Source organism: Emydura macquarii, unplaced genomic scaffold (assembly GCF_026122565.2).
Source record: "Emydura macquarii macquarii isolate MOO-44397 ecotype Brisbane River unplaced genomic scaffold, CSIRO-AGI_Emac_v2 contig_2805, whole genome shotgun sequence".
NCBI classification, from domain to species: Eukaryota; Metazoa; Chordata; order Testudines; family Chelidae; genus Emydura; species Emydura macquarii.
The window spans coordinates 4,978,785-5,006,401 of NW_027132942.1; the positions used below are offsets into that span (position 1 = coordinate 4,978,785).

The window sequence follows — 27,617 nt, forward strand, 5'->3', positions numbered from 1 at the left end:
GGGAGAGGGCCAGGCACGGGCGCTGCTCTTCGGGGCTGACAGACGAGGCGGCAGCGCAGGACGGCAGGTGTCTCTCCACAAAGTCCTGGTGCCTCTGCCACCCCCGGCACCGCAGGCGGGGCGGTCTGGAGCAGGGTCCCAGCGAGGCCGCGCTCCGCGCATGGAGCCAGGCGGGCCCGTGGCGTCGGCCGGCGGGCAGGGGCAGGGGCAGACCCGCTGCGGGTGTCCCCAGCCTGTGCGCGGCCAGGGCCGGACACGCGGGGACGGGCCGCTTCGCTTCGCCCCCGGGCTGCAGCCGCGGAAGCGGCGGGCGGATCCCGGCTCCGGCTCCCGGCTCCGGATCCCGGCTCCACGGGCCAGCGGCTGCCCCGCGGGCCCTGCCCGAGCGCGGAGACCTGCTGCGGCCGCCCCAGGAGCGGCGCCGGCGGGCACAAGCCTTCCGCCGAGCTCGCTGCGCCGCCGGGGGCCGGGCCGGAGTCAGCGGAACGCCCCGGCCGCGGGGTGTGGCCTGGCCCGGCCCGGCCCGGCCCGGCCTGCCGGGGGCGGGGCCAATCAGCGCTGCCGGGCGCCGGGGGCGGCCCCTTAACGCGGGGTGACGGCGCCAGCCGCGGGCGGCGGCAGAGCAGGAAGCGGCCCCGGCAGGCGGGTGAGTCGGGACGGGCCCTGCATTGCCCGGGCCTAGGGCTGGCCGGGGGGGTCGCTGGGCTGGCTCTGCGTGGCCGGGGGCGGTCGCAGGGCCGGGCCGGGCCGGGCCCCGGCAGGGCGCTGAGGGTCGCATTCTGCGCGGGCAGGGCAGTCCGCGGGGCCGGGGCCAGTCCGCACGGCGGGTCCCAGCGGCGCGGAGCGCGGCGCTGCAGGGGCCTGGCTGGGACCGTGGCTCCTTGCGCTGAGCGGGGTCGGGCGGGCGGTCGGTCGGTCCAGCTGCCCCGGGGGGAGGTGACTGCTCCGGGTGGCGCCGGCCCGGCGAGGGGCAGCGGCCCCTGCTCTCTGCCTGGCGGAGGCTCCCCGGGCCAGGCTCCCCTGCAGCAGCCCGTGGCGGAGGCCGCCCTAGCCAGCTGGGTCTGGCGGTCGCCCTGTCCTTCAGGGAGGGTTGGGGTGTGATGGCCCGGCCCAGCCGGGCCCGGACTGAGGCCGTGAGCCGCCGGCGGCGCGTCCTGGGGTAAAGCTGAGGTCGGAGTGTGGCTGGTGTAGGGCCGTGTCCGCACCAGGGGCTAGCAGCACAGCTGTGGGGTAACGCTGAGGTCGGAGTGTGGCTGGTGTAGGGCCGTGTCTGCACCAGGGACTAGCAGCACAGCTGTGGGGTAAAGTGAGGTTGGAGTGTGGCTGGTGTAGGGCCATGTCCGCACCAGGGGCTAGCAGCAGAGCTGTGGCACTGTGGCTCTCTGTTGGCATAAGCCCACAGTGCAGACAGCCTATAGGGACAGAAGGGTTTTCCGGTCACAGTGGGCAGTGCCCCTCCCTGAGTGATGGGAGCTGGGTCAACAGATGCATTCTTCCAATAGCCCAGCAGCAGCCCACTGGGGATGAGGTCAGCGTAGCTCAGGTGTGCCCTGAGCACTGCAGCAATCTCAGTTTAAGTTTTCAGTGTAGACCTGGCCTAGGTTAATGAGCAGCCACCACAGGTGGAGTCAAGTGGGTGGCTGTGTGGGAGGAAAGCAGGCCAATAATCAGAGCAAGTTTGAGTGGGTTAGCTGTGTGTGCTGCAACAAGTACCTGCTATCAGCTGACGAGCCTAGGAGGCCTCATGACACAATGGCTGTAGGGGATAAGGGGATGGCTCTGCAGAGTTTGTGCCAGAGGCAAGGGCAGTCCATGAAAAAGCAGGGAAGGCGATGCTAGTGGGAGAGACAGCCTGACGGACAGAGCAGAGGCAGGAGGCAATGTGTGGTAAGATGTGATGTGATGACTGGGGCTGGGTATGAAAGGTGAGGACAAGATGTTTGTGGCTGAGGAAATCTGGATGTGGAGGAACTTACAGAGGCACTGGGGAAGAGAAGAGAGTTGTGACACCACTGAAGGGATGTGCCTGGGAACTGATTTTCTGGCAGCGGTGTTTTGATTGGGGTGGGTAGTTGAGATGTGAGGTAATGAGGGACCGGACAGAGGGAAAAGATACAAAGATTCTTAGTGTGCCCCCCAAATTGTGACTCTGGGAAACTCAGTCCCTGCCCCCCCAGTGCTGCTGCAGCTGAGACCTCTTCCTGGAGGATGCAGGGGGCTTGTGCCATCTGAAGCCATCTCTTCTCCCACTTCTCTACTCGAGTCCTTGACATACCTGTAGTAATACTAACCGCTTAACCTTCCAGTCCATAATGTTGTGCAAAATTAAGCACTCAGGACTTTTCCAAGGGGAAAAGGCAGTATGCCGCATTTATTGACAAAAACTAAAGTAATTAACTTAAACCTACACATACACATGCCCAAACGTACCAGAAAGCGTTCTATAGTTATATATATATAGCTACCAGTCCTGGTCGTGGCTTGAGATCGTAGCTAGGGTCCGTTGCTGGAGTTCGTGGCTCGTGGCAGCTACCTGGCCAGGGAAGCTGGGCACGAGGAGAGCAGGGTCCTTGTCGGGCGCGCACCGACGCTCTTCTTTAGATGATGTGTAGAACGCTGTTTTTCCCCCAAAGCCTTGAAATCTCACCCAGTCTTTTATAGGTTTTTCAGTTCTGCTGTGTCACGTCGCTTCTCGGTGACCGTTGATTGCTGGTACAATAGCAGACGTGACTTTCAGCTTGTTCTTTGATGTCTTTGATTAAGTTTTTCTGGGGTGGATCCTTCTTTGCTTTTTGGGGCTGTGTTCACACTCTTCAGCCTAGGGTGGACTTCACACTTCATCAGGACAACCTCATCAGGACAAGCTGGCAGTTTGGGTCTGACTCACACACACACATACATACACCCTCCATTCATACCTTGTTCAGATAACTCTCTTATTCATCTAAAGGTTTAGAAAGGGTTTGACACAAGATGGAGTACATAGGTCAAAATGGGGTTTTATATTCACAAGATGGAGTATGACTGAGAGAAGTTCAAATGTTACACGATTTCAATAATAACCATATAGAGGTTGACACAAATAAGGGTATGAATTAAAAGCTATGAATTAATCTACAGGGTTACAATTACAATTTTATTCCTACAATAGCAGTCCCCTTGTCAAACTCAGGGCTCTGCAGAGAGTTTAGGGCAGAAAGGCAAGGATGGTGTTCCAGTTAACCTGTGGGGAGGTGGAAGACCTCCCATCTGGAGATGTCTGAGACCCTGCAGCAAACATCCTCCTGCTCTTGTGAAAGGTGTTGTGGGATTCTTAGTGATCACAAGTACCTATGACCTCAGTTTGCAGATGCAGTCAGTACAGAGGCTCAAGCTGAGCTGGCTGTTTTTAAATGGGGGGGTGGGAGGCATTTTTCTTCTTGAGATCCCTTCTGCTTGGAATTTATTCCCCCAATATCCCCGATCTGTTGATTTTAGTGTATGCTGTAAAGACCATCCATCATCCTGGAAAAGCGGGTATAGGGGTGCCCCTTCAGTTTGCTTTCTTAGTAGGCAATCTCTCTTGCTCTGGGGGTTGAGATGAAATTTTGACTTATCATTGCTAAATATTTGACAAGAGCATCTAGACCCCACTACAAGATTTCTATAAAAATGTTGGCTAACTGGTGCAAGTGCAGAGAAGAGCCACACAAAGAATTGGAGGGCTGGGGAAAATGCCTTAAGTGTGAGAGACTTAAACTAAACAGATTGGAGTTCTTTATTTAAAAAAAACTCAAGAGGTGACTTGATTAGTGTGTAAGTCCTTCCGGGTGTGTGTGTCTTACGTACTAGAAGGATCTCTAATCTAATGGAGAAAGGCACTGAAGAACCAATGGCTGGAAGCTGAAGCCAGACAATCAAATTAGAAGGTCAGACACAAATATTTCCCACTCAGGGGGACTTACCAGCAGAACAAACTCCCAAGGGAAGTGGTGGATTCTCCATCTCTTGATGTCTTCAGATCAAGGCTGGAGGTCTTTCTGGAAGATCTGCTTTAGTCAAGCACAAACTATTGATCTCACTCTGGGGTAAATGAGAGAAATTCTCTGGCCTTTGATAGACGTGAGGTCAGGCTAGAGGTATGTCTATGTGGCATTTAAAACGCACAGCTGGACCGTGCCAGCTGATTTGGACTTGGGCTGCGGGGCTGTCTAACTGTTGTGTAGGCTTCCAGGCTTGGGCTGGAGCCTGGGCTCTAAGACCTTCTGAGGGGGGAGGGCTCCAGGGACTGGGCTGCATCCTGAGGCTGAGGTTAATCTACACCCCGATTAACGAGCCCTGCAGCTCAAGCCCCGTGAGCCCATGTCAGTGGGTGTCTGATTGCAATGTAGCTATACCCTAGATGATCTAATGGTTCCCTCTGGTCTCATAAAAGCTATGTAAATAAGTAAAGCTACTGAAGTATCACGAGAAAGGTGGCACGTTCAGCAGCCCAGCGCTGGGCTCTGTACTCAGTGAGGTCTTCTCTAGACTAGGGTTTAAGTGTGATATGTGTATGTGTTAGCAACCTGTGCGAAGGACTAGTGTAGGCATGGCACGCTGCCTTTAACATGTGCTATTCTGGCTGTAGTTCTTGTAAGTACTAATTTAGACATGGCATCAGCGAGAAGAGGGTCCCCTGATGAGCCCCCACCCTACTCCTGCAGCACTGCACCTCCCAGGACCACATGGGGCACTAGAATCAGTGTGTGTTGGTTCCCATATCACACCATGTGCTCATTATCATGTCCTTGGTCTCTGCTTTCTACCTTCCATTAAAGATTAACTTTGTGGTGCCTAAACTTCCACACACTCCCAAGAGTCTTTCTAATTTCAGTAATCTATTTGGCTCCAGTCACTGTAGTATCTAAGTGCTGATGATGAGAGGAGGAGGTGGAAATCCAGGCTCACCAAAGGGAGGGTCATGGAAAGGGTTAGAAGCCTCCATAGTCACACAAGCATCTTTGCGGATGTCTGTCTGAACCTTTGAATTCTCCTATCTCTGGTTTGACCAGTAACTGCTCTTGTGATGGTGGAGTTTGTGGCTCTTAACTGAAATTGGCAATAGTAATGATGCAATCTCATGGGGTGATGCGTGAAACAGACTGGAGGATGAGGAGAGTTTGGTCTGAGAAGATCTTTCAGATTAGCCAAGAGGTGGTGGACTGTGAATTGAAATGTTTATACCACCCTCCCAGGACAGCGCATGCACCTTCGGCAAGCAGTGGTAGCAGCCCCATGTTGTTGGGAAAGCTGTCCCTGTGTGAGACGCCAGTTCCACTCAACCCTCTCGGCCCAATGAGTCTCAGGTGTGTTGGTGACCAAGGGGAGGGAATTTGGGGTTTATAAAAGCTGGCATTTTCCCCTCAGCAAAACTGGTAGATGGGGCAAGGCACAATACATGTTTGAAATACAGTGTGCAAGAGCCAGGATGTGAGCTGAGGTCTCCCTAGAGAGCGCAGTCCTGTGGCCTGCCAGGACCCCGGGGAATAACTGTAATTGTAGTGGGAAGGGGGTCCTGCCCCCGGGAGGGGCACGAGGGTGACAGCAACAGGAGAAGCCACAGGCCAAGGAGGCGGCAGAAGTGGTCTGTGCTGCATGGAGGCTGGGAGGCAGCAGTGCCTCCTCCCACAGGTCCCTGCTCCACCTGAGCTGGGGGAGACCCCCTGCCCCTGCACCTGCTGTGCGCCCTCAGCCCGCCTGCCCCCCCGCCTGCCCTCAGCTCCTGCCTGCCCCCTCACTGCCTGCCCTCACTCTGCCAGCCCCCTGCCCCCTCACTGCTTGCCCCTCCCAGACAGCTCCTTCCTCAGCTCCCCCTCGCTGCCTGCCCTCACTCTGCCAGCCCCCTGCCCCCCTCCCCCTCACTGCCTGCCCTCACTCTGCCAGCCCCCTGCCCCTGCCCTACCCTACCCTCTCCCCTACACAGCCTGCCCCTCAGCCCCCCCCCAGCTCCCCCTCAGTACCTGCCCCCTCGCTGCCTGCCCTCACTCTGCCAGCCCCCGCCCCTCCCCCTCACTGCCTGTCCTCACTCTGCCAGCCCTCTGCCCCTGCCCTGCCCCTCCCCCTCGCTGCCTGCCCTCACTCTGCCAGCCCTCTGCCCCTGCCCTGCCCCCTCTCCTCTACACAGCCTGCCCCCTCACTGCCTGCCCCCCTCAGCCCCCCCCCCTCACTGCCTGCCCCCCTCACTGCCTGCCCCCCCCAGACAGCTCCTTCCTCAGCTCCCCCCCACTGCCTGCCCTCACTCTGCCAGCCCCCTGCCCCTGCCCCACAGCTCCCCCTCACTGCCTGCCTGCCTGCCTACCCCCCCTTTCTGCCCCCCCCTCATCCCCCGCCCCTCCCTCTCCCCCTCCCTCAGCTCCCCTCACCGCCCGCCCCTTCCCCTCGCTCCGCCCCTGCGCCCGGGGCGGTGCCGCCTGTGATTGGCCCCCGCGGACGGGCCCTGCCCAGCGCCGGGGGCCGCCCCGCCTCGCCCCCTCCGCCCCGCCCGTGGCCTGCTCCCGGGGCCCGGCCGCCGCGCTCCGCAGGGCCCGGTGAGTGGGGGCGGGGCGGGGCGGGGCCCGGCCCAACGGAGGAGCCGCTCCCTGAGGGCCGCTGCCAGGCGGGGCCCGGGCCCGTCCCCGTCGCCGAGGGGCTGGGGGCGCCGGCCGGCCTGGGGCGGCTCCGGAGCTCGGGATGGGCACCCCGGGCAGGGCCTGGCCGCGGGCGGGGGGCGGCCCTGTGGCGCCCGGCACGGCTCGGGGCCGGCTCTCGCCGCCTGCCCCTCTGCGCACAGAGGCGCGGTGAAGAGCCCCCGGGGCCCGCCGTGTGTCGAGCCGGGCAGCGGCATCGCGGGCCAGAGCTCGCCCGGCGCCCTGCTCTGCCTGCGGCCCGGCCCCGCCCCGCCCCGCCGTCCGGCTGCGCCCATGTCTGCCCGGGGCTGGGCTCCAAGCGGCCGGTCTGTTCGGGCTGGGGCTGCGGCTCCCGGTGACTCCGCCAGGCACTGGCTGCCCAGACCCACCTTGGGGCAGGAGCGCAGCCCCCGGCCTCGCTCGAGGGGACCCCCAGGCGTGCCTGCCCTGTGAGCCAGTTCGGGGTGCTGCCCCGCACTGCTGTGTGCGGGGATGGTGGGCGAGCTCCGCCTGGGCGCTGGCGGGCGCAGAGCTGCTGCGAGGTGGGCGCAGGCGCTCCGGGGCAGGGGCAGGGTGCAGTGTGGGAGCAGGAAGGTGCCAGGCCTGGAGGGTCAGGGTGGAGGTCAGGGGTCCCTGCAGCCGGGGTTCCTGGCTGGCTTTGGGAAAGAGCCTCTGGCAGCTAGCCAAGTAAGGAAAAGGTTATTGCTTTGGGCTTCCTAGACAGTGGAATATATTTGGGGAGCGGCTCTGTACCTCTGGCTGTGCGCGTAAGCTGACCTGACTCCATGGCGTGCTCCCACTTAGTGCTGGGACTGCACATGCCTGTTCCCCAGCTCTGCCACAGGCCGAGTTCTGTCCAGTGCCCCTTCCTAGGGTGCAGCCTACTGAGATTCCAGCGTGTAGGGTGAAAGCATATGTTTGTGCTTGAAAATTGTGCGGGCATGAGCTGATGTCATTTCAGTCTCCAGGCACACACCCTGCCCTGTCGCTTGCCTCACCTCAGCTGCCCCAACAATAGGAGCTGCATATTCAAGTGGCTGCCACAGATTCCTCCGTGGGCTTGCTCTCTGCTCTCTCCAAGGCAAAGGAGCCCCGTGCCATCTCATTCCTCCTCCACACTCCTTTCCCTTGCTTGTTTCTGCTACTCCCAGAGTAGTCTGTTACTCTGCTCTGAACTTTACTCCTGTTTCCCATCTCATATACCTGGCCTGCCTTTGCAGCTTTGGTTGCCACATACTTGATGGCTCTACCTCTTCTGAGCACATCACTCTGCCTGCATCATCTGTCACTTGGGCTACTGGAACTCTTTCCCTAGGGCCACTCCAGCTGTCCTGTCCTGTCCTGGGCCTTTCTCCCTGACCCTAACAGCTGCTACTGCTTCCCCCTTCTTTAGTGGATACCCCTGATGTAAGGGATTTCCTTTCTCATTACAGCTAGCAACACATCTGTGACCGGGAGAAGAATTCAGGGGCCCATTCCTGAGAGAGCCATCTTTGATTGGAGAGAAGGTAACATTCAGCCCTAGCCTCTTGGTTTCAAATCCATGCCTCCAGCACACTGAAACCAAAGCTGTAGGGAAACTGCATGTGCTGTATAAATACAGCCACTGGGCCCAGATGGGTGGGTGGCTGAGGGGAGTTGTTTGGGGGCCCAGAAGGATATTTCTTCAATTGAGAAAAGTCATATATGACAGTGCCCCCTTTTGCTCCCAGGCAGCGTGCTCTCTCTTGCAGCTGAGCCTGCAGCTGGTACCACGCACAGACTTCTGCATTGCAGGGCAGAGGATGTTTGTCTCTTGTGATTGGCCAACTGTTGCATGGCACGAGAGCTGGTTCTGCCTTCCAGGCCACTGCATCAATGTCCCATTGAGAGATTCCTCTCCCCGCACCCCTTTGTGCTGGATGGCAGTGCCAGGCCTTGTACACAGCCTGTAATAAAACGTCGGCTTTCATGACAGCCATCTCGCGTAGGTGCTTGGCCTTTGTGTGGTTGTCTCTCAGGAACATCTGTGGGAAGGAAGCTCTTGTGACCGTTGCTGCTGCAGCAGCAGCACTAGCACTGGGAGGCCAATGCCAGACTGATCTGAGGCTTGTGGTGTTCTCACGCACAGGGGATTTGTGCTGCTGCTTGTGTAGGGAGGGAATGGAGGAATTTCTAATCTCCTGGTCCGTATAATTAAGTGGCTGTCAGCCCCTGCTCCTGGGCAGGGCTGGGGGTGACTCAGCAGCTTACTGGCACAGGGAGACTTGTCCTGTTTCTTCTCCTCTGCATGTGGTTGCCTTTCCTTAAGAGTCTTCTTGGGATGTGGTCAGCGTGTGTAGTGGGTGAAGTGGGACTACGCAGAGGCATTGTGGAGCTGGTGGGGCAGTTCTTGTGAGGCCTGGACTTACTCCTGCTGCCAAGAAGCAGGCTGGCGGACTCTCTACAGTGCTCTGGTGCAGCTGCCCCTGCGATGACTTGCTCTGTTTCGGGTACCTTAGTAACTAGGAAAATGGGAGAGAGCCACTTCCTAGCTATCTCTGAACTATGGTGGAGAGGGTCACATGAGAGAGGCATGTGGCTGCAGGGGCAATAAGTGGAGTGTGCTGATAGTGGGGGAACTCCTCCAGTCAGTGAGCTGAGGAGAGTCTTCTTGGAAGGTCTCTACCCTAGTGCTGAGCGGCGACAATCGTGTGGATGGCAGGCGTGCATCCTGCCATTGTGGGTTACAGGCTCTGGGCTGGGCCCTCTTCCTACCTGCCAGAATGTGGCCAGGGCAGATTCCGGGCTGGGCTGGGCTGGGCTGACCTTCCAGCAAGACCTGCTGAACAGCTTCCCAGGGATAGGCCTGGGGCTGGAGTGAGACCACAGGAACCTGTCTCATGACAGGGGCTTTCAGCCTGGGCAGGCAGACGATGCTAGAGGGGCTCAAGCTAGCATGCTAAAAATAGCTTTGTGAGCGTTATGGCTCTGGCAGGGACTCAGCCTAGGTACCCCAGCTCAAGTAGGGGGTTGGATGGCCTGGAGCTCGGATGGCTAGAAATGCTGTAGTGTAGACACTTAACTACAGCAACGGAAGGGGTTCTCTCTCCGTCTCTGTAGTATATCCACCTCTCCGAGGTGGGAGCTAGGATGATGGAAGAGAAGCCGATCTAGTGGTGTCTGCACTGAGGCTTAGGTTGACTTAGCAATGCCTCAAGGGAATGAGTTTTTGCATACCTCCTGAGAAGTGTAGTTTGTAGTGTAGATCAGACCTGAGTCTCCACCCCAGGCACAGTGTCTGCACAGCTGTTTTTTGCATGTTAGCTTGAGCTAGTGTATCTGTCTGCCTGGGCTGGGAGGCTTGCTCCATGCTGCAGTGCAGATGGACAACTCCTAGAAGTTAGTCCCTGGAGGCTACCCTTCAAGTCTTTGTGACAGTGCCCAGCCTTCCAAGTAACATGCTGGCTTTGAGATGCTGCATTGCAGGTCTCCCTGTGCTGCTCTCTGTCACACCACAGGTGTGCAGCTGCCAGGCTGTCCCTGCACCTGGCTATGTACAGACTGAGCAGGTCATGTACAGGCACTGCTCTTGCTGCAGGGATGGTGGGGAATGAATGGTTTTCTGTGCTTGAATCTTCCTGCATGCTGCAGGGCCAAGAGCAGCATAAATCCTCAGAGAGGCTTTGGAAGAAACCTCCCCATGTGGGAATTAGATTCTGGTCTGAGGGTGTCTACCGCTGCACAGCTGTTGGGGCAGAGGGAGCTCTCTGGCTGGAATGGTTTGCTCTTTCCTGTCAGACAGGTGGAGTAGCCTGAGATGTTGCTGGAAAGGAGCCAGGCCCTAAGAACAGGAACTTCTCCATGCCAGGTAGCAGAGATGCTAGGCATTGTCAATGTGCTGTGGGAATGCAGTTGGCCCTGCTGGCCCAGAGCTCTGGGGAAAGCTGCCACTTTCTGATAACAGCAGTACTGAGTTTTGTCGCTATATTCTCCTGCCTTGTTCTACCATTCTCTAGCTCCAATGGAGGAGTGGGGCCAGAGGAGTCTGTGGACATGCCTGGGGGCGGGGATCACCTGGGTTCATTGTGTCCTATCACATCTTATGTACTAGGAAGGGATCATTGTGGGAATAAACCCCATGGAATGGATCAGGGTGGGCAGCTATTTCCTGGCAGTGGAACTGGAGAGCCTGCTGTAGGAAACTCTTGCTTTGATGCTCCCCATGGCCTTAGTAGCCTCACTTAATCCATGGTCCTGGCTGTTGCCTCTAGGACAGATGGGATGATATATCTCATCCCAGCCTGTGACATGAAAGTCAGCTAGAGTCTCAGTCTCTTCATAGGCCTCCCTGGGAATCTGCAGTCAGGCTCTGGGCTGATTGGAGCGTCCCCATGGGCATTGAATTCAAAGGTCACTCTGGATCATGCTTTTCTCTCGTGATAATGGGAAGAATCTGGGGATGCAGGGAGAATGGGCTTTCCTCTTCCGTGTCACTCAGGGTCAGCCTGTGTTTTGATCCCAGCTCTGCCTCTGGCCTTAAGCTGTGTCTTCTCTCCATAGCAGAGGTGTGGACTGAGAATAGTTGCTGGGGGCTGTGGAGCCTGGGTGAAGATGCTTGGTGCCTTGGGAGGGGCTCTATGGGGGAAATCACTCATTCTTTGTCCTACACAAGGGGTAGAAGTGTCAGTAGTGGGGCAGGGGAACACTGCCTGGGTGGAAATGACGTCTCATAGCAGGGTGTATGTGGGGGGGGGAGGGGAGCCTGGAATCTCATGGTTGCTGCAGATGTGTATTCCAGAATCTGTCTGGCTCCTAGGTAAGTAAACTTCTTCTCTTTCTCTCCCTTCTCCAGACTCCCTTCGCTGGCTGATAGCAGCATTCTGGTGGGAGGGAGCTCTCAGGAGATTGTGCTTGCAAAGGGAGAGGCACCTCTCCGGTAGCCAGAGCTGATCCCATGGAAGGGTTTCAGTAGCCAGACAGAGCCCTTGAAGTCTCTTTCTGCTGGTGATTGCTCTCCAAGCCCTTTAGTGTGCCATGCCCTTCTCTGAGCGCCCTATTCAATCCCTCCAGGAGAGTGGAGTAGTAACTGCTAACTACATGCAAGGCCTGTCCCAGTAGTCAAATTGAAGTGAAGCCTTGCAGCATGGAATTTGCATTCTTGGGTGTTTAAAATAACTAAGGTGGGTGCTGGTGAAGTCCTGTCTGCGCTCACCTAGTACTGGGCCCCTTGAGGCTTTGGCCCAGGGAATGGGGCTTCTGGCTCTGCCTCCGAAAGGCTATCGGCCTAATCCATGTAGCTATCAGGAAACGGTTCCCTTTGGGACTTAACTGCACTCTCTTTCTTCATTGTAACCCTGTTCCCCCATGCTGCCCCACTTAGTTCCGCCCTGCCTTGGCCTCTCCACCCTTTAGATATTTGTACAGAGTTGTTAGATTCCACCTCCTTAATCATCCTTGGGCTGGGCTCTGTGTGTCATCTAATCTCCTGTCCACACAATCGTTGATTACTAGTACAGTTTTGGAGTTCCCGCATTCCCCATAGGCTGCAGGAAGAGATCTTGCTCTGATACCGCTGATCTCATCCTTTCCTGCTCCCTACCCTCTGCTAAGCCTCTCTGGTTGCTGCTGCCTTTGTTACCTTTTCTCATTCCTGATCCTGGGCTACTCTGCTGTCAGTGCAGGCTGTGTTCAGATGGTATTGGTGCAGTTGTTCCTTACTGATATGTAGTGTTTGTGAGGCAATGAGAATTGAAGGGTACATCTACATTGCCAAAAAAGAGACAACAGTGGGTCTCAGAGCCTGGGTCAATTGACTTGGGCCTGTGGGGCTCGAGCTACAGGGATAAAAATAATAATGTAGATGTTCCCGTCCACGCGCTGAGACCTGGCAATGCGGCTGGCACGAGAGAATCTCAGAGCCTGGGCTCCAGCCTGAGCAGGAATGTCTATGCTGCTATTTTTATCTCCATAGTGCAAGCCCTGAGAGCATGACTCAGTGGACCTGGGCTCTGAGACTTGCTGCTGCTCCTGCTCCCTCTCTCCCCACCCCTGCAATATATGCTGAGTGAGCATTCTTGGAAGAAGCTGCTGTACCATCAGAGGGAGCTGCTCTGTCACCCAGCAGTACATCTCTACCCTCAGGAGGTGCTTGGGTGATCCCACCATCTCCTAGACACTTGGCTGGTGCATGGGGGCTGGGAGACAGGTGCCTACCCACTTCCAAACACTTTCTATTGTTCCTGCCTCCAGGGCAGGTCTGGGAGGGAGGAGTTGGTCTCCCGCAGGTGACATTCACAGAGCACTTTGCCATTTTCTAAGATTTCATCCAAGGTCCTTGAAGGACTTTGCAAACATTGTTGAAGCCTGCCCAAGTCCTTGAAAGGCAAGGAAGTGGTATTTAAACACTCTCCATCTCTGCAAGTCTGTTTCCCCATCTGTAAAGAGGGAAGTGACTTGCCTAATGTCACTTAGTGATTCTGCAGCAGAGCCAGGAATAGAATCCAGGCCAACTGCCTTCAGTCCTGTTCTGTAACTGCATAGGCCCTTTCCCCTTAGCAGAGTTGTCTCTTGGAACCCCAGATCCTCCCAGCCCATGTGGAGTTTAATAAATTCTCCCTGTTAACATTGTGCCTCTTGCACTTTTAAATATAGTGCACTGGAGGAATGGATGCAGAGCATGCAGTGACTGCGGAATTCCACGTGTGTGTGGCCCCCCGTCTCCTGCTAGCCTAACAGGCTTGGGTTCTAAAGCCATCCCTGCCTCTTGGTAAGAAGCAGACCTGGAGTCGCTGCTTGCTGATAGTCTGCATAGTTTGGCTCTCAGAACTGTGTGATGTTGGAATCTGTTTGATTGTGTTCTCCCACAGAGATCTGGGTCGGGAACTCCCCCAGGAGTGCAGGGTCCTGGGCTTTTGAGTATTCTGGTCCAGCAGAACCCTTTAGTCTGACTTGGAGGCCTGCAGCAGGTGTGTGGAATCAAATGGTAGGGCCGGAAAGCTTGCCTTTCCCCTAGTTTAAAGCTGTTGAACTGGTTCTGCCAGGCTTGAATTCAAGAGGCTGGTGCTGTGATGCCCGTCTTCTGCTGGGCACAGGCGACTGAGCTGTCTGCATGGCATCTCCATAGCTATTCTGGGGATGCACAAGTCTAAGCACCTTTTGGATTACAGTCTAACTTCTTCAGGACTCGAGACTGCTGGAGGGCCTGCTCCTTGGGGACCAGACACTCCAAGCAGCCTAGTCCTAAGCTGGAGTCTGTGGCTGCTCCCCGCCTTTCTGTGACTTAAAAATCCCCTCATGTGCCAGGTGACGCTGGGGCTGTAGAACAATCCTGAATTTGTTGCCATTTTCCTTCTTTTTCGGTCTGTTGTCCAACCCTCCAAGCAGCAGAAATTGAGTGAGGTTCTGACTCTCTCACACTGGGGGAAGAGAGAGGCTTGGCTGTCCCATAATGCTCTGTGGCAGCTTCTCAGAGTGTATCCTTAGTATGGCTGCACTGCTGGACACTTGCTTATTCTTGTCTAGAAGTGCTTGAGCAGCATCCCATGCTGCTTCAGTGAGTGATGCAATCATCAGCCATAGCAATTACCGTGTCCAAAGTTCTCTTCTCTGAATCCCTTCCAGCTCATCAGCCTGTCGAGGACTGAGTGCCTGGACTGGAGTGCACTATCCCAAGTGCAGTTGCACCAGTGTTGTGTAGACACGGGTGCCCGTTCCTGGTGCTGATCTGCCCCTCCCTGCTGAGACATGAGGCCCTGCCTGGGCAGCTGTTAACCATACCTGCCTCTACTGCTGCCATACCATGGTGCAAACCCAGGTCTTCTGTCCTGTCACCCTCTGCTGGGTGTTCGTAAAGGGCCCCTCACTGCATCAGTGTGCCTATCAGCATTCCTGCTCACAGGCCCCTCCCTCTGATGCTTTGCTTTGATTAGGTGTGGTCTACATTAGCAGCTTATGTTGGTATAACTGTCGTTCAGGGGTATGAAAAATCTATCCCAGCCCGTGTAGACAGTGCTATGTTGAGGGGATTACCTACACAGATGGGAGAAGCTCTCCTGTTGGTGTAGGAGCATCTTGGCTTAAATGCTACAGTGGTGCAGCTGCGTCAGTGCAAACCTGCCTGTCTGACAGGCCTGTCACTTTTCCAGTCAGGCTGCCCTGGTGTGTCTATAGTACAGTTTATGCCAGCATAATTTGTTGCTCGGGGTGTGAATAAATCCCTCCACTGAGTGACAAAAGTTACTGACACAAGCACTATGTGCACAATGCTATGTTGGCGGGAGAGCTTCTGCCAACAGCTTCTGTTCACAGAAGTGGTTTTATTATGCTGATGGAAGAGCTCTCTCCTGTCGGCACAGAGCCTCTTCACCAAACGTGCTGCATTGGTACAGCTGTGCTGCTGCTGCAGCGCTGGACGTGTAGGCCTGGCTCAGTGGAGTTAAATTGGGTATGGGAGCAGTAAGAAATCAATTCCCACCCCCTTCAAGCCCCTATTTATAACTTTCAAATGTTGGCAGAGGTGTATGGGGAAGCAGGGCTCTCAAGCATGGAATGGAGGGGAAAAGGTAGGCTACCTGCCCTTCAGGATGGGGTGTAAGGTAAATTTATGTAGCTTGGATAAGAAGGAAAAACTAGGTGAAGACCTGGTCCTTGATGGTATCCTTGTCTTTTCCTGCCAGGTGCCCCCTGCAGCCAGATGTGGGCAGGGGGGTTAGATTCTCCTCTGACTGTAGAACTGACTCCCTCTGGGAGCTGCTCTTCTCATTTAAAGCGCTTGGCTGTTTTCAGTGCCACCACCTCCTGCAAGCTGCCAGGTCCTTCTGTGCTTGCTCCATGAGCATCCCGGCCACCCTCTCCCTGCTGACAGGTTGAGCTCACCTGCAGCAGAGGCTAGTGAGGGGAGTCCAGTGAGGCTGGGAGGATGGCCATTTCCTGTTCACCCTGCTGGGAATGAGTGTCCCTCTTCCAGTGAGGGGGATACTGGATTCTGGTACAGTGCTTTCCCTCTGTGTTAGCTGATTCTGCAGCCCCTGAGCTGCATCTGGACTGAGGTCCGCAGAGCAGCAGCGGGCACCTGGGGACAGAAACAAGGTAAGAGCATGGGAGTGGAAGGGGAGGAGAGTGGCTGGAACCCAACCCTTCTCTGGACAGAGTGCTTGCACACTCATGGATTTCAAGGCCAGAAGGGGCCATTGTGATAATCTGGGCTGACCTGCTGTGTAACACAGGCCAGAGACCTGCCCTCGAATAATTCCTAGAGCAGATCTCATAGAAAAACATCCAATCTTCATTCAAAAATTGCAAGGCATGGAGAATCCACCTTGGCAAATTGCTCCAGTGGTTAATTACCCTCACTATCAAAAATGTACACCTTATTTCTAGCTTCAACGTCCAGCCATCGGATTGAAGCCCATTGTTAAATTTCTTTGTTCCCCACATAGCTACTTAGACACTGTAGTCAAGTCACCCCGTAGCCTTCTCTTTGTTGCTGAATAGACTGAGTTCTGTCACTCGAAGGCAGGTTTTCTAATCTTTTAATCATTCTCGTGGCTCTCCTCTGTACCCTCAACAACTTATCAACATTCTCCTTCCACTATGGGCCCAGCACTGGGCACTGTTCCAACAGCAGTGTCACCAGTGACAGATACAGTGGTAAGCCCACCTCAGGCTCTGCTTATCTGCTGGCCACCTGCCCTCAGGGACTGTGTAGTGCTGCTGGGATGATGTGCCTAGACTGAAATCCACATGGTCCTTAGGGATATGGCCATTGCCATGCAAGGTGGGGCCGACTGGCCATCCAGCCCTGCCTCTGCCTGCTGGCTGGCTGCAGCAAGCCTCTTTTTATGGACAACTCTGCACAGGACCCTGTGGGTTTGGCTTGCTGGTGCTGTGTTGCAGCACGGTCCCTGCAGTGCCCTGGCACTCTGTCCTGTGGTGAGACAGCCGTCCCCCAGGTCCTGCAGCACAGTCTGGAACCCTCTCCCTTTGACATAGCCGTTCCAGTTGGTACAGCCTACATGGCAATTACCGGCACTGGGCTTTCCATGCCTGCCTGCGCTGCTTTTGCATGCCTAGTGTTCAGAAGTCCTACGGAGCCTGGAGTCCCTTGGGAGCCAGGGTGCTAGCGGCTGCGTGTGCTGGCTAGGGCTTCTGGCATAGCAGAAAGAGGCAAGCAGCCAGCTCCAGTCCAGGCCTCTGGTACTGCAGGGGAGACTTGCTTCCCTTTCCCTGCTGGAGGGAGGAGGCATGCTTTAGGGAGCCTCGGCTGCCTCCCTCCAGTCCAATATCTGGGTGAACTCCCCCAAACGCAGTCACACCACCATTTACATGGCTACCCTTACAATTCAGGATCAGTGGCCCACTGAGATGAATGGGGCAGTTCACTTAAGCTGTCTGCACTCAGGCAGGCGTTGTAGCGGCAGTTACGCAGCTCATGGTTGTGAGTTGTCTCTGCAGCTGCAAGAACTAGAAAGTGGTGGTGGCAGCTGAATGGAATTACAGCCTCTGCAGGGAGGATTGGGTGTGTGGGAGCCCAGCACTCGGCAGGCTGAGCCTGGCCCTCCCAGCCCCTCTGGATGGATGGCTCAGCAGTCCAGGTGGATGGCCTCCTATGCACAATACAGCTGTGGTCTCTGCTGTTGGCAGGATGACCCTTGTGCCCACTCTACCCCTGCAGTGGCCTTTCTCTGCAGGGCCTGTGGGGAAGTGGGGGTGTCTCTTCCCTGGGCAGTGCCTCGGCTGTCCTGACCAGCATGCAGAGGAGCCATGGCTGGGCCTCCATGGTACCCAGCCCTGTGCCAGCCAGCTGCTGGATCTCCAACTTCCTGTCTACAGCAAGCAGAAAAAAGAGCAAGTGTGTGGTCTCAGCACAGGGCTTCAGGGTTGTATTTTCGGCTGGCAGCGTTAGGCAGTCCTGTCCTGGGATTTGTAGAGCAACGTCATTACCATGGTCAGCTGTGTGAGCATCTATCTCCCTTTAATCCAGGCATCCTGGGTCTGTGTGCTGGGCAGAGCGTCTGCTTCTCCTGACACCAGAGCACAGGTAGCTTGCTGTAGCTCCCACAAGTGAGTTGGGCACTGTCCTGAAGTTGGCCATTGGTGGGGACTGGCCTCCCCAAGCCTGTGGGGTGTCTCTCTGCGCCTTTCCTGCACCCTGCACTCTGCCCTAAAGGCTCCCGGTGGCTGAACAGAGGGCAGGGACCTGAGGGAGTTCCCTCCCTGGACTGGCTCTGGCTGAGTGAGTCAGGCAGGGCTGGGCCTGCAGTCAGAGCTGTGCCAGGCGTGCCCGTGCTCCCCTCCCTTCCTGTCCCACACACTCCTCTCAGGCAGGTGGGGGAGGGCACTGTAGGGCTGTCCTCCGGGCTGTTCCTTGCCTGCTGCAGTCCTGTGTGCATGTCCTTGGTTTCCAGGAGAGCTGATGCAGTGTCCTTAGTAGAAGTCAGCTGTGTGTACTGCTGACTGGCACCATCTTGCCCCCAGTGTCACAGCTGGAGCTGAACTTGTCCTAATTACAGCTCTCCTCTGGAAGGGCAATAGGAGTGTTCTGGGTGAGGGCATCCCTCCAGCATGGCTGGGGCTGGGACGTGCTAGGGTTGTGTGACTAACACTCTCCTAGGGTAAGGGGTGGGTCCTGGGAAGCGGGGGGTGGGATCTGGGTCCTGTTTCCTGAGCTGACAGCCTTCATCCAGTGCTGCTGCTCCTCTGCCACATGCTGCTGCCCAGGGTGTCTCCCTCTCTGTCTGGGGATCCCAGGAGCCTGAAGCTTTACACTCACCATTCTGACTGCCATTAGGGGTCCCGGGGCCATGTGCTATGGCCCCTCCCTGCTTTGTCCTTGTCCTGAAAGGAATCACTTGCATAGCTCCAAGAGCCCCCAGCTGCTGGATACAAGAGTGCAGCTGTGACGGGCGCTGGAGCAGCAGCCCCTTCCCGGCTCTGTTTGGTGTGTGAGGGATGGGATCACCCTGGCTGGCTCGGGGCGAGTGAGAAGGAGGGGGTGGGGGCTGGTGCCCCTCTCCAGGGTGTGAGGGATTGGTCATGGCAGGCTCTGGGAAGAAGTCTCTCATTTGGCATGGGGAGAGGGACGCTAGTGCTGGGCGTGCAGGTGGCCTTAACGCTGGGGTCTGGGGAGGCACGAGTGACAGCAGATAGAGGGAAGCTGTCAGGTGTGGCCTGGCACAGCCCTGCCTGCGTAAGTGCCCAGAGGCTTGGGATGCGCGTGGCTCAGAACTGCCGCAAGCGGGGCTGCGCTGCGCTGTGCAGCGAGGAGCAGGGTGAGAACAGGTGTATGGGGAGCAGCAGGTGCTGCTGCACTCGGGCTCTCCCAGCATCTAAGTCTAGGGCCAGAAGGGCCCAGCAGAGCATCTGGTCTGACCTGTGTGTGTACCAGGCCGCCAGCGTGCGTGCGCTAACCAGATCTGAAATGAGACCAAAGTAGATTAGACCCACAGCAGATTCGACTGTTGAGTGCAGAACGGGGGGACTGAGGGACACCAGTGCTTGAATCCCCTGTAGTGACGAGAAATTATTCAGAGAGGCGATATCCCCAGATAATCCTGGTAAGTGACCTCCGCCCACACGATGCAGGGGAAGATGTTAGCGTGCCCCTGTCACTATTCAGTTTTAAACACGGTTTGGGGGTTCAGTGTAGAGACATCTCAGTCTGTAATACCATGGCAAACGTGATTAAAAATCTTTGACGCAGAAAGGGAGAAACCGCTAAAGCTTTTGAAATGAAAAGAAGTAAGTGAGGCTTCTGTTTTAACACACACTTTTCTTGTTCTTTAGCTGTAGAATTTTTAAAAGGGAGGAACCGCATTTGACAATAGCTTAGTTTGTATCAAAACTGGTGATAAATGTCCTTTTGGGGAAAGAGAAGAAGTTAGTTGAGTTGTGCTGGGCCGGCTGTTGCTGTTAATATTTGATCCCATTTTCCAAAAGACAAGACAAAACACCTGAAGGGAGAAGAGTAAGAATAGTCAACAGAGACAGAAGCTGAATTTTGTCACGTGCAGCCTTGCTGCTGGGGAAACACAGGCATGGCATTTGATTTCGTTAGCCATTCTGAGGCCTGGCAAACTTGTAGCGGCATTGGGCTGTTTAGGACATGGCTTTTATTTGCCTCTTTGGGTACAGGCTCACAGCAGGTTGAGCCAGAGTTGGATTAGAAAGATGGCGAAAGGAGAGAGGCAGGAAAGAAAAGGAAAGGTGGGAAGGAGGAGGACACATGGGGTATGGGGAGGGGATATGACACATTCTTACATCCCAGAGGTGCTGGCGATGTGTTCTGGGTTCCTCTCCCTGGCCCGCTCTGGTCAGGCCCTCTCTCAAGATCAGGACGATGAAGGCTCAGTGGTGGTGTGATGCCTCCTGAGACCCCAATGTGAGTGGCAGCCATCATGGTGAAGATTTCCTCTTCCTCTTTTCCATCATTGTCAGCCGGTGTTTTGTCACAGCTTTTTGGCTCCCCCCGCCCCCCCCCGCCTTTCCCCTCCCAAAAAAAAAGTCCTCTTCATTTTAAGGACCCCGAAAGCGAGTGGTGGGAGGAATGGCCCATCCCTCGTTGTGTTGCCCATCAGGTGGGACTAACTCCAGTGCACTAATTTTGCTGCATTGAATTCCAGTCCCACACTTCTCTTGTTTACCAGCTACAATTTTAACAATCCGTGTGGTATATAAGTGGGTCTCTTTTGTTTGAATGAATTCAGTTTATCGCCCTTGTGCACCTTTTCCCGTCACATTTATTGTTGTAGGTTACTGTGACGCTTTGTGAACTTTTCCTTTTTGCAGTGAGGCTCACACGCGGGGTAAATCGGCAGGCCCAGTGCTTTGGATCCTGAGCCCAGAAACCTGACCCTTTCCTGCCTCTCTGCAGAGCCGCAGCTGCTATGGAGGCAATTGTAACAATGTACCGGGGCTTCATGAAGGGAGCAGGTGAGATCTTTCTTCTGTGCCCGGCTGCTGGGCAGGGAGCCGGGTGCCATAGGAGCAGCCCCCCACTCCCCCAGAGAAGCCCTGCTTGCTGGCCGTCACAGCGCCCGGGGGAATGCAGTTCTGCAGCTCTTCAGCTCTTGTATTCATGCTGGTACTGAGCCACTCCATGGGCCCCTCTGCTTTGTGCTCCCGATGGCCTTGGGATTCCCTCCTTACTGAGCCGTGCTCAGGACCCCACTCTGCTGCTGGTGCCCTCAGCTGCTCCAGCTCTTGGTGCCTCCAGGGTTGTGATGCCCTGGACCATGCAGCATCAGAGCGACAGGGGAGAAGTCCCAGAGTCGGGCCTTGACCCAAAGTGGCTTGTGGCTGCCATGGAGCCTGGCGTATGTTAGGAATTATTGGGGTTCCATCAGGTGCTCCTAACCCCTACCTCCCTGAGTGCCATGTAAGCCATGATTGCCCACCAGCAGGAGGAGACGAGGGTCTCCAAGGGCCACGCTGTGGGTCAGTGGCAGAGTCCAGGTCTCCTGACTCCAGTGCTCTGGCTGCAGGCAAAGGGAAGCAGGGCTCGGAGGGGATCTGGGGGGTGGTCTTGTCCTTACCGGCATCCTTTGTGCCACTCCCTGCAGACCCCCGCATAGCTGAGTATCCCCTGATGCAGTCGCCCTTCCTCATGATGGGGATCCTGCTGGGCTATGTCTACTTTGTGCTGTCCCTGGGCCCCCGGCTGATGGCGAACAGGAAGCCCTTAGACCTGAAGAAGTTCATGGTGGTCTACAACTTCTTCCTGGTGGGCCTCTCGCTCTACATCGTCTATGAGGTGAGGCTCTGGCAGCGGCACAGACTGTGCCAAGCATCTGCGCCATCAGTCCTGCCCCTGGGAGAACCAGAGTTACTGGGCAGAGGGTACCTGATGGCCCAGCTCCAAGCCATGCTGCTGTCAGTAAATTGGCTGCCCAGTGAGCGAGGTGCCCTTCGTGGTTGTCTTGGGAGCTTGCCTTGCACTCTGTCTGAAGGCAGAGAGGGCACGGCATGGCAGGGTGGTGTGTGCGGAACCCTGACCTGCTGGTGTCCCTTTGTCGCAGTTCCTGATGGCAGGCTGGCTGACCGGATACACCTGGAGATGTGATCCTGTGGATTTTTCCCAGGACCCTAAGGCCCTTCGGGTAAGTTCTCCCCTCCTGCTGCAAGCAAAATGCGGCCCTTAATTGCAGGCCCTTGGCACTGTGAAGCTGCTTCATTCCCGTTACTGTAGCCATTGGCCTTGGGGATCTCTGGGCTTCCTCATGTAGGTGTCTCCTGTGGTTTATAACCCAGCAGCATGGAGCCGAATAAAGAGGCAGTGCCCTCCAGGGATAGGAGGGTGGGTGGGGATGCCAGAACCCCATTGGCTTCATCACCTGACCCACTGAGGAAGGCGTCACAGCCACTGCGTTCATTGGCACTTGCTGTCTGCAGGAAACGAACCTGTCCTGGAGGGTTGGACTGGGGGCGGTAATGGGACACCCTGCCCCAGGGCAGAGCGGGGTGGGGCATGGCTGGGTCTCTGACACACACGCTCTCCCCGTTGCAGATGGTCCGTGTAGCTTGGCTTTTTGTCTTCTCAAAGTTCATTGAGCTGATGGACACGGTAAGTGATGGACCCCAAAGGAGTGGTAATCAGGAACCTCTGTTCACGCCCGCGCCCCCCTCCACCCCGGCTTCGGCACTCCAAATTTCCTCAGATGTTTTGAAAATCTTCCCCAGGCCCAAATGAACCTGGCCAGACCCCAGCAGTGCCCTGGGACCTCATCCTCATGAAAAAATACAGGGACTGGAAATAATGAGCTTCCTGAGAAGTGGTCCCTGTAGTCCAGCATCCTGTCATCTAGCCAGGGCCAGGTGCTTCACAAGGAGTGACTGGAACAGGGCAATTCATCGAGCCATCCATTATCCCCTGTCCTCTAGTCCGAGCTGCTAGGGGCATGTCTTCAGGACCTGCTAAATGAGCAATGCAGCGGCATCCATTTAGCGGGTCTGGTGAGGACACACTAAGTCAATGGGCGAGCACTCTCCTGTCCACACAGTGTAATGTGGACACTGCTGCAAGTTGATTTGAGGTACGTGACGTACGTTGCTTAGCTAGCAGAACTTGGATTGACTTGGTGCGGTGGTGAAGACATGTCCGAGTGCCCCGAAACCCAATTGCTAGGGCAAGATCTCCAGATCCAAGGCAAGAAGTGCCTGACAGTGGGTTCTCCCAAGACATGCTTGGAAGGACTTTCCCCGCTGTTGAAATCGCTGCATTCACTGTATGTTCTAGAGAGCCCTGGCAGGGCTCCCGGGGGTGGCAAGCACCTCTGTGCTTTCGATAGCTGTGAGGGGGGGCTGTGCCGTCCTGTCCATCTGCTCCAGCTTCTGCTGACTCTGCAGGTTTCTAAGACCAGTGGCCACCCGTCTGCTTCTCTCTGCTTCTAGGTGATCTTCGTCCTGCGCAAGAAGAATGAGCAGGTCACCTTCCTGCACCTCTTCCACCATTCTGTCCTGCCTTGGAGCTGGTGGTGGGGGGCTAAATTTGGCCCAGGTGAGGGCTGATGCTGTGAATCGCTCTGCAGTGAGGGGAGGAAGGGGGTGGGAGATCTGGTCCCAGTCTCCCAGGGAAAGGCCTGTCCTGCTCAGCTGGCCTCAGGGCTCACTTCTGCCCTTTCCTGTGGGCTCTGGAGGGGATGATCTTATTGCCACTGTTGTTAGACTTCCCCGTCGTGCGTGCCCCATCTTCTCCCCACAGCTGGCTGCAGCCCCCATTCTGAGCCAGTGGCTGAGTCACCTGTCCCCTCCCCACTCCTCCATTATTCTCGGGGGGGCAGGGGGAGGTTGGGGTGCAGTTTGGCTTGCTGCACTAATCACCCATGAGCCATGGAGCCTGTGTCCCAGCTGGCTGAGGGGCACAGCACCACATGGCAGGGGTGCTGCTCCCAGCACTGGCTCACCTCTTCTCTGCCTGGCAGGGGGAATGGGTTCCTTCCACGCCATGATCAATTCGATGGTGCACGTCGTCATGTACTTCTACTACGGGCTCTCGGCTGCAGGGCCTGCCTTCCAGAAGTACCTGTGGTGGAAGAAGCACATCACAGCTGTCCAGCTGGTGAGTCAAGGTTGTGCGGCAGCAGCACATGCACTGTACCCTCCTGGGCTGGGGGGCACGGCCAGGGCTCTGGCTTCCTTAGGAACCGATCTCATGCCAGGCCTTTGGCAGTGCTGCCCTCCTCCTCTTCTTTCCCCCCCCCCCCCCCCCGAGTTTAGATGGGGCTGTGTCCATGCCGCATGGTGAACTTAGCCAGCTGTATCTGTCTGGGGGCTGTGGCCTGCAGCAGCTGCATTGAGCCCCGTGGACTGCCCTGGCCCACGGCACCCTCGTGGTGCTGCTCTCCCCGTGTGTGCCCTGTGTGAATGGGTGCTCTCCCCTGGCGGGCTGGTTGGGGGAGGGGCAGCTTCTCCGCGAGTGTGGCTGGGTGTGGGGTGTTCCCATCCCCTGAGTAACCTGTCCCCTCTCCCCGCTGTATGTACTCCCTTCCGACTCCCAGGCACAGTTCGTGGTCGTCTCCATCCACATCTCCCAATACTACTTCATGCCCAGCTGCCAGTACCAATTCCCCATCTTCATCCACCTCATCTGGATTTACGGGACCATCTTCTTCATCCTCTTCTCCAACTTCTGGTACCACTCCTACACCAAGGGCAAGCGGCTGCCAAAGGGGGCAGCGAGCCCAGCCCCGCTCCAGCACAACGGCAGCAGCCTCCATGAGAACAGCACGGTCACCAACGGCAAAGTCAAAGCCAACTAGAGGGCGAGCCCCTCCAGAACCGAGGAGAGCCCTGGGCAGAGGTGCTGGGACTGTCCCCTGCTCCTGGGTGTCACTAGCCAAATCAAGTGCCTACAGACTGTTGTGCCCCAAGTGCCCGGCCCTGCTCCCCTGTCTGTCTGCAGGCGCGGCCCCTCTGCTCTGGGCAGCTGCTCCCACTGCTGCTGGGGAGGCCATGGGAGGGGCTCCAGCCCTGCTGTCTTGTCTCCAAAGGAACTTCCCCTAAGTGCCTCTCTGCCCCTTCGGCCAGGGCCCCTCTCTTGCCACGAGGAGGCTGCTCCCTTGTGAGCAGGACCAAAGGTGGAGCCCACCCCCTTCCTGGCACCGTCCCTTTGCCCCGTGTCGAGCTCTGTGTGAATGAGAGGAGTCACTCTCCATTTGACTCCAGCTGTTCCCTGTGCCCCTCCTTTGCTCTCAGCACTGCTGCCTAGGAGTGCAAGGCCCTGGGGCTTCGCTTCACCTCATGGACCCTGGGTCCTCCTGTCACCATCTGTCCTTGCGGCCTCATTCCCTTCCATTGTGCTGCTCTCTCCCAGCTCCAGTAGGCACAGCGAGGGGATCTGGGCCCTGCCGGGGAGCTCGGGCCCTCCCATGAGGGCTGGGCTGGGTGCAGGGCCAGGTCCTCCTCTGTTTACTACGTGAACGTGAGGCAGGGCCTCTGAGAGCCCCTCTGCACTAGCTGCCCACTTCACCCCCTGCCCTGCGCACGTTCCATGCGGACACTGGAAAAGCCATTCCCAGCCTCCCTCCTTTCCTGCTGGCTGCGGGGAAGTGATCCCGTGCCAGCCATCTGAGAGCTAGCCTCTTCAGGAGTGGCTTGGTCTGGCGGGGGAGCAGCTGAGCGTTGACTCCCGCTGCTTTAATACCTCTCGGCCTGAGCCTGGAGCAATAATCTCCCTGGAGCTGGTGCCCAGGCTGCTGTGCAGAGCGGGAGGCGGTCAGAGCACAGCCGCAGCCCTCTCTCCTCCCCGTGGCACTGCTCTCCCGTGGGCAGGTTCTCCAGGGCAGTGCCCTTTGTGCCTTGTAAGTCTGTCCGTGGGGAGGGCACGGGGCCTGCTCTGTGCTCAGGGGCGTAGTGCAGCAGCTGCGAAGAGCTCAGTGGGTATCTCCCACTCTGGCTGTAGCCAAAGCCTTGTTGGTGTGTATCTGGGGGGAGGGGGGGAAGGAAGGGGCCTTGCCCCCCGCTCCCAACCCAGGCTGTTCTTATGTACCTCCCGAAATAAACAGACAGAAGGAGACACGGCTCAACCCGCTTGTTTTCGGAGATCTCTTTTTAGCTTGAACTCTGACCCTTCCATTCTCAGCCTGGCGTGGGCAGGATGGAGGTGGTGAGTGAAGGCTCCTGAGCTGTGCCAGGCCCTGGCAGAACACCTGTGGGCCCCTGCAGTGAACGTGCTGCCCCGGGGGCAGCTGCTGGGGGCTGGTAGGGAGATAGCAAGGTGGCAGCTACAAGAATCGCTTGCTGCGGGGGCAGGCAGCTGGGAAGAGCAGCGGTAGAGGCAGGAGTCGCAGCTGTCAGCAGAGAGCGAATAGCCTAGGCTTTAGCTGAGAGCCATGGTGGGGGGGAGTCAGATGGGCGGTTCTGTGCAACTGCTGGGGCTGAAATTGGGCAGGAACCCAACCAGCAGCAGGGAGTCACGGCTGAGGCATTTTGGCTCCTGCCCAAGGGCGGGCTGGAGAGGGAGAGGCCTGGCTGTTTCCTGTAGAGTCGACACTCAGGAACACCCCCAGCTGCTGGAGGAACTTCCATGCTGCGCAGGTGCCCACTGCCCAGCTAGCAGCCGTGCGTGCGTCCAGCCCAGGCACTTCCTGCTCTTCCCCGGGATGAAGGGGGAGTTTAAATTAAAGCAGGTCAGGGATAGCGAGAGAATCCTGGCCCTGGCTCAGCCCTGCGGCCACTGAAAGGGGGTAAGGGTAGCGGTCAGGAATTCCTCGTACGGCATCTGTAACTAGACTGAGAAACTCAGCCCCAGGAAACTTGAGGCCAAGGATTCACCGTGTTCGGAAGGGCTTGGCTCCTTAGTGGGACAGCCAGAACTGAGAAAGTGGGGAAGGGATCAAAATCTGTTTCAGGGCTTAAGATCTCCAGCGGGCAGGGACCAGGAGGGCACCTGCACGGGGAGGCAGGCTGGGGTTCCCAGGCCTGCGAAGGGGGTGCCTGGTGACCTTTAAAAGGGCTCTGCGCCATGCGTGGTGGGGTGACCGCTTCCCCTCATCCTCCTCTTCCACTCGTGCCCCCCCCCACAGTCCACCCCTGCCACCCTCCTTCCCACCTGCCCCTTCCTTTCACACCCCCTTGGCCTCCCTGCAGCCACACCCTCCTGCCTCCCTCGCTGCCTATCTCCCTCCTCGCCCACTTGGCCCCTCCAGCTGTCATTCACTGGGGGGAAAGGGGGAGTGGGACCAAGCAGGGGTGGGGTGGGACTGTTCTGCCTTGGGGCCTGGAATTCCTGTTGGGGAGCCTGGTGTTCTTACACCTTCCTCTGAAACAACAGACCGCTCACTGCTGGAGGTAAGATGGGGCTAGAGATGGCCCCGGCTTTGATCAAGTCAGGCAATGCCCAAGTTCCTAGGTTCTCTTCCTCCCTCCCCCCCACCACTGTGCACCCTATTCCCCTTCCACCCTAGGCTAGGAACAAAGCCAGTGACAATCCGCTCTGCCCAGCGCTGGGACAGTGACCAGGGGAAGGTGCAAGACGATGGTGGGGGCAGGCAGGCTCAGGGCAGCCACTGAAGACTGGAGGTGGTGTCCCTATTTAATGCAACTCTGGATATTCTTTTCCATTAAAGGGGCGGATGTGATGGTGGTGGTAAATTAATCCTGCTGAACTTTGCCTCAGTCTGGTGGCCACCTGTTCCAAGGGCTGTCGTCTTGTGGATTCTACATGTGGCCTGTTTACTGCTGGGGCAATTCTGCCACTGCATGATGAAGGAGTTGCACAGAATTAATGTTCTGGGCAGAATTTTACTTTTCCCTGTGGAATTGGTGCTGCTGCCCTGTGCTAGCGCAGCTCTGGGGGCTGGACTCCCGCGGGCTGCTAATGGATTTGTGACGGGTCCATATCTTCCTAACTGTCTCTCCAGCTTGCAAATACAGGACACTGCTGGGTGGGGGGGGCAAGCGGCAGGTCTCGGCATATCCTGAAGGAAGAAGGTGGCATGCAGGAAACGCCATACAAGCCGCGGACCCAGAATCAGGCTGTTTTTGGATCTCGGGGTGCAGCTGTCTGGGCTGTGGGGTGCTCTGTGGCTGCGGCAG

General features: G+C 56.9%; 1 protein-coding gene across 3 annotated transcripts; it reads left to right on the forward strand.

Annotated features, from left to right (window-relative positions):
• Positions 1 to 543: 543 nt before the first annotated feature.
• On the forward strand, positions 544 to 25,948 carry ELOVL1 (ELOVL fatty acid elongase 1). Of its 3 annotated transcripts, none has more exons than XM_067567882.1 (9): positions 572 to 646; positions 8,060 to 8,134; positions 20,373 to 20,516; positions 21,146 to 21,336; positions 21,602 to 21,682; positions 22,090 to 22,146; positions 22,974 to 23,079; positions 23,504 to 23,640; positions 24,080 to 25,948. In XM_067567882.1, exons 3-9 carry the CDS (start codon positions 20,471 to 20,473, stop codon positions 24,338 to 24,340), a joined length of 879 nt encoding a protein of 292 aa, XP_067423983.1. In that variant the 5' UTR covers positions 572 to 646; positions 8,060 to 8,134; positions 20,373 to 20,470; the 3' UTR covers positions 24,341 to 25,948. The 3 variants fall into 3 exon arrangements, with proteins under 3 accessions (XP_067423985.1, XP_067423983.1, XP_067423984.1); XM_067567883.1 differs by lacking the exon at positions 572 to 646 and adding an exon at positions 4,844 to 5,327; XM_067567884.1 differs by lacking the exon at positions 8,060 to 8,134 and having other exon boundaries at positions 544 to 646.
• The last annotated feature ends 1,669 nt before the right edge of the window (positions 25,949 to 27,617 follow it).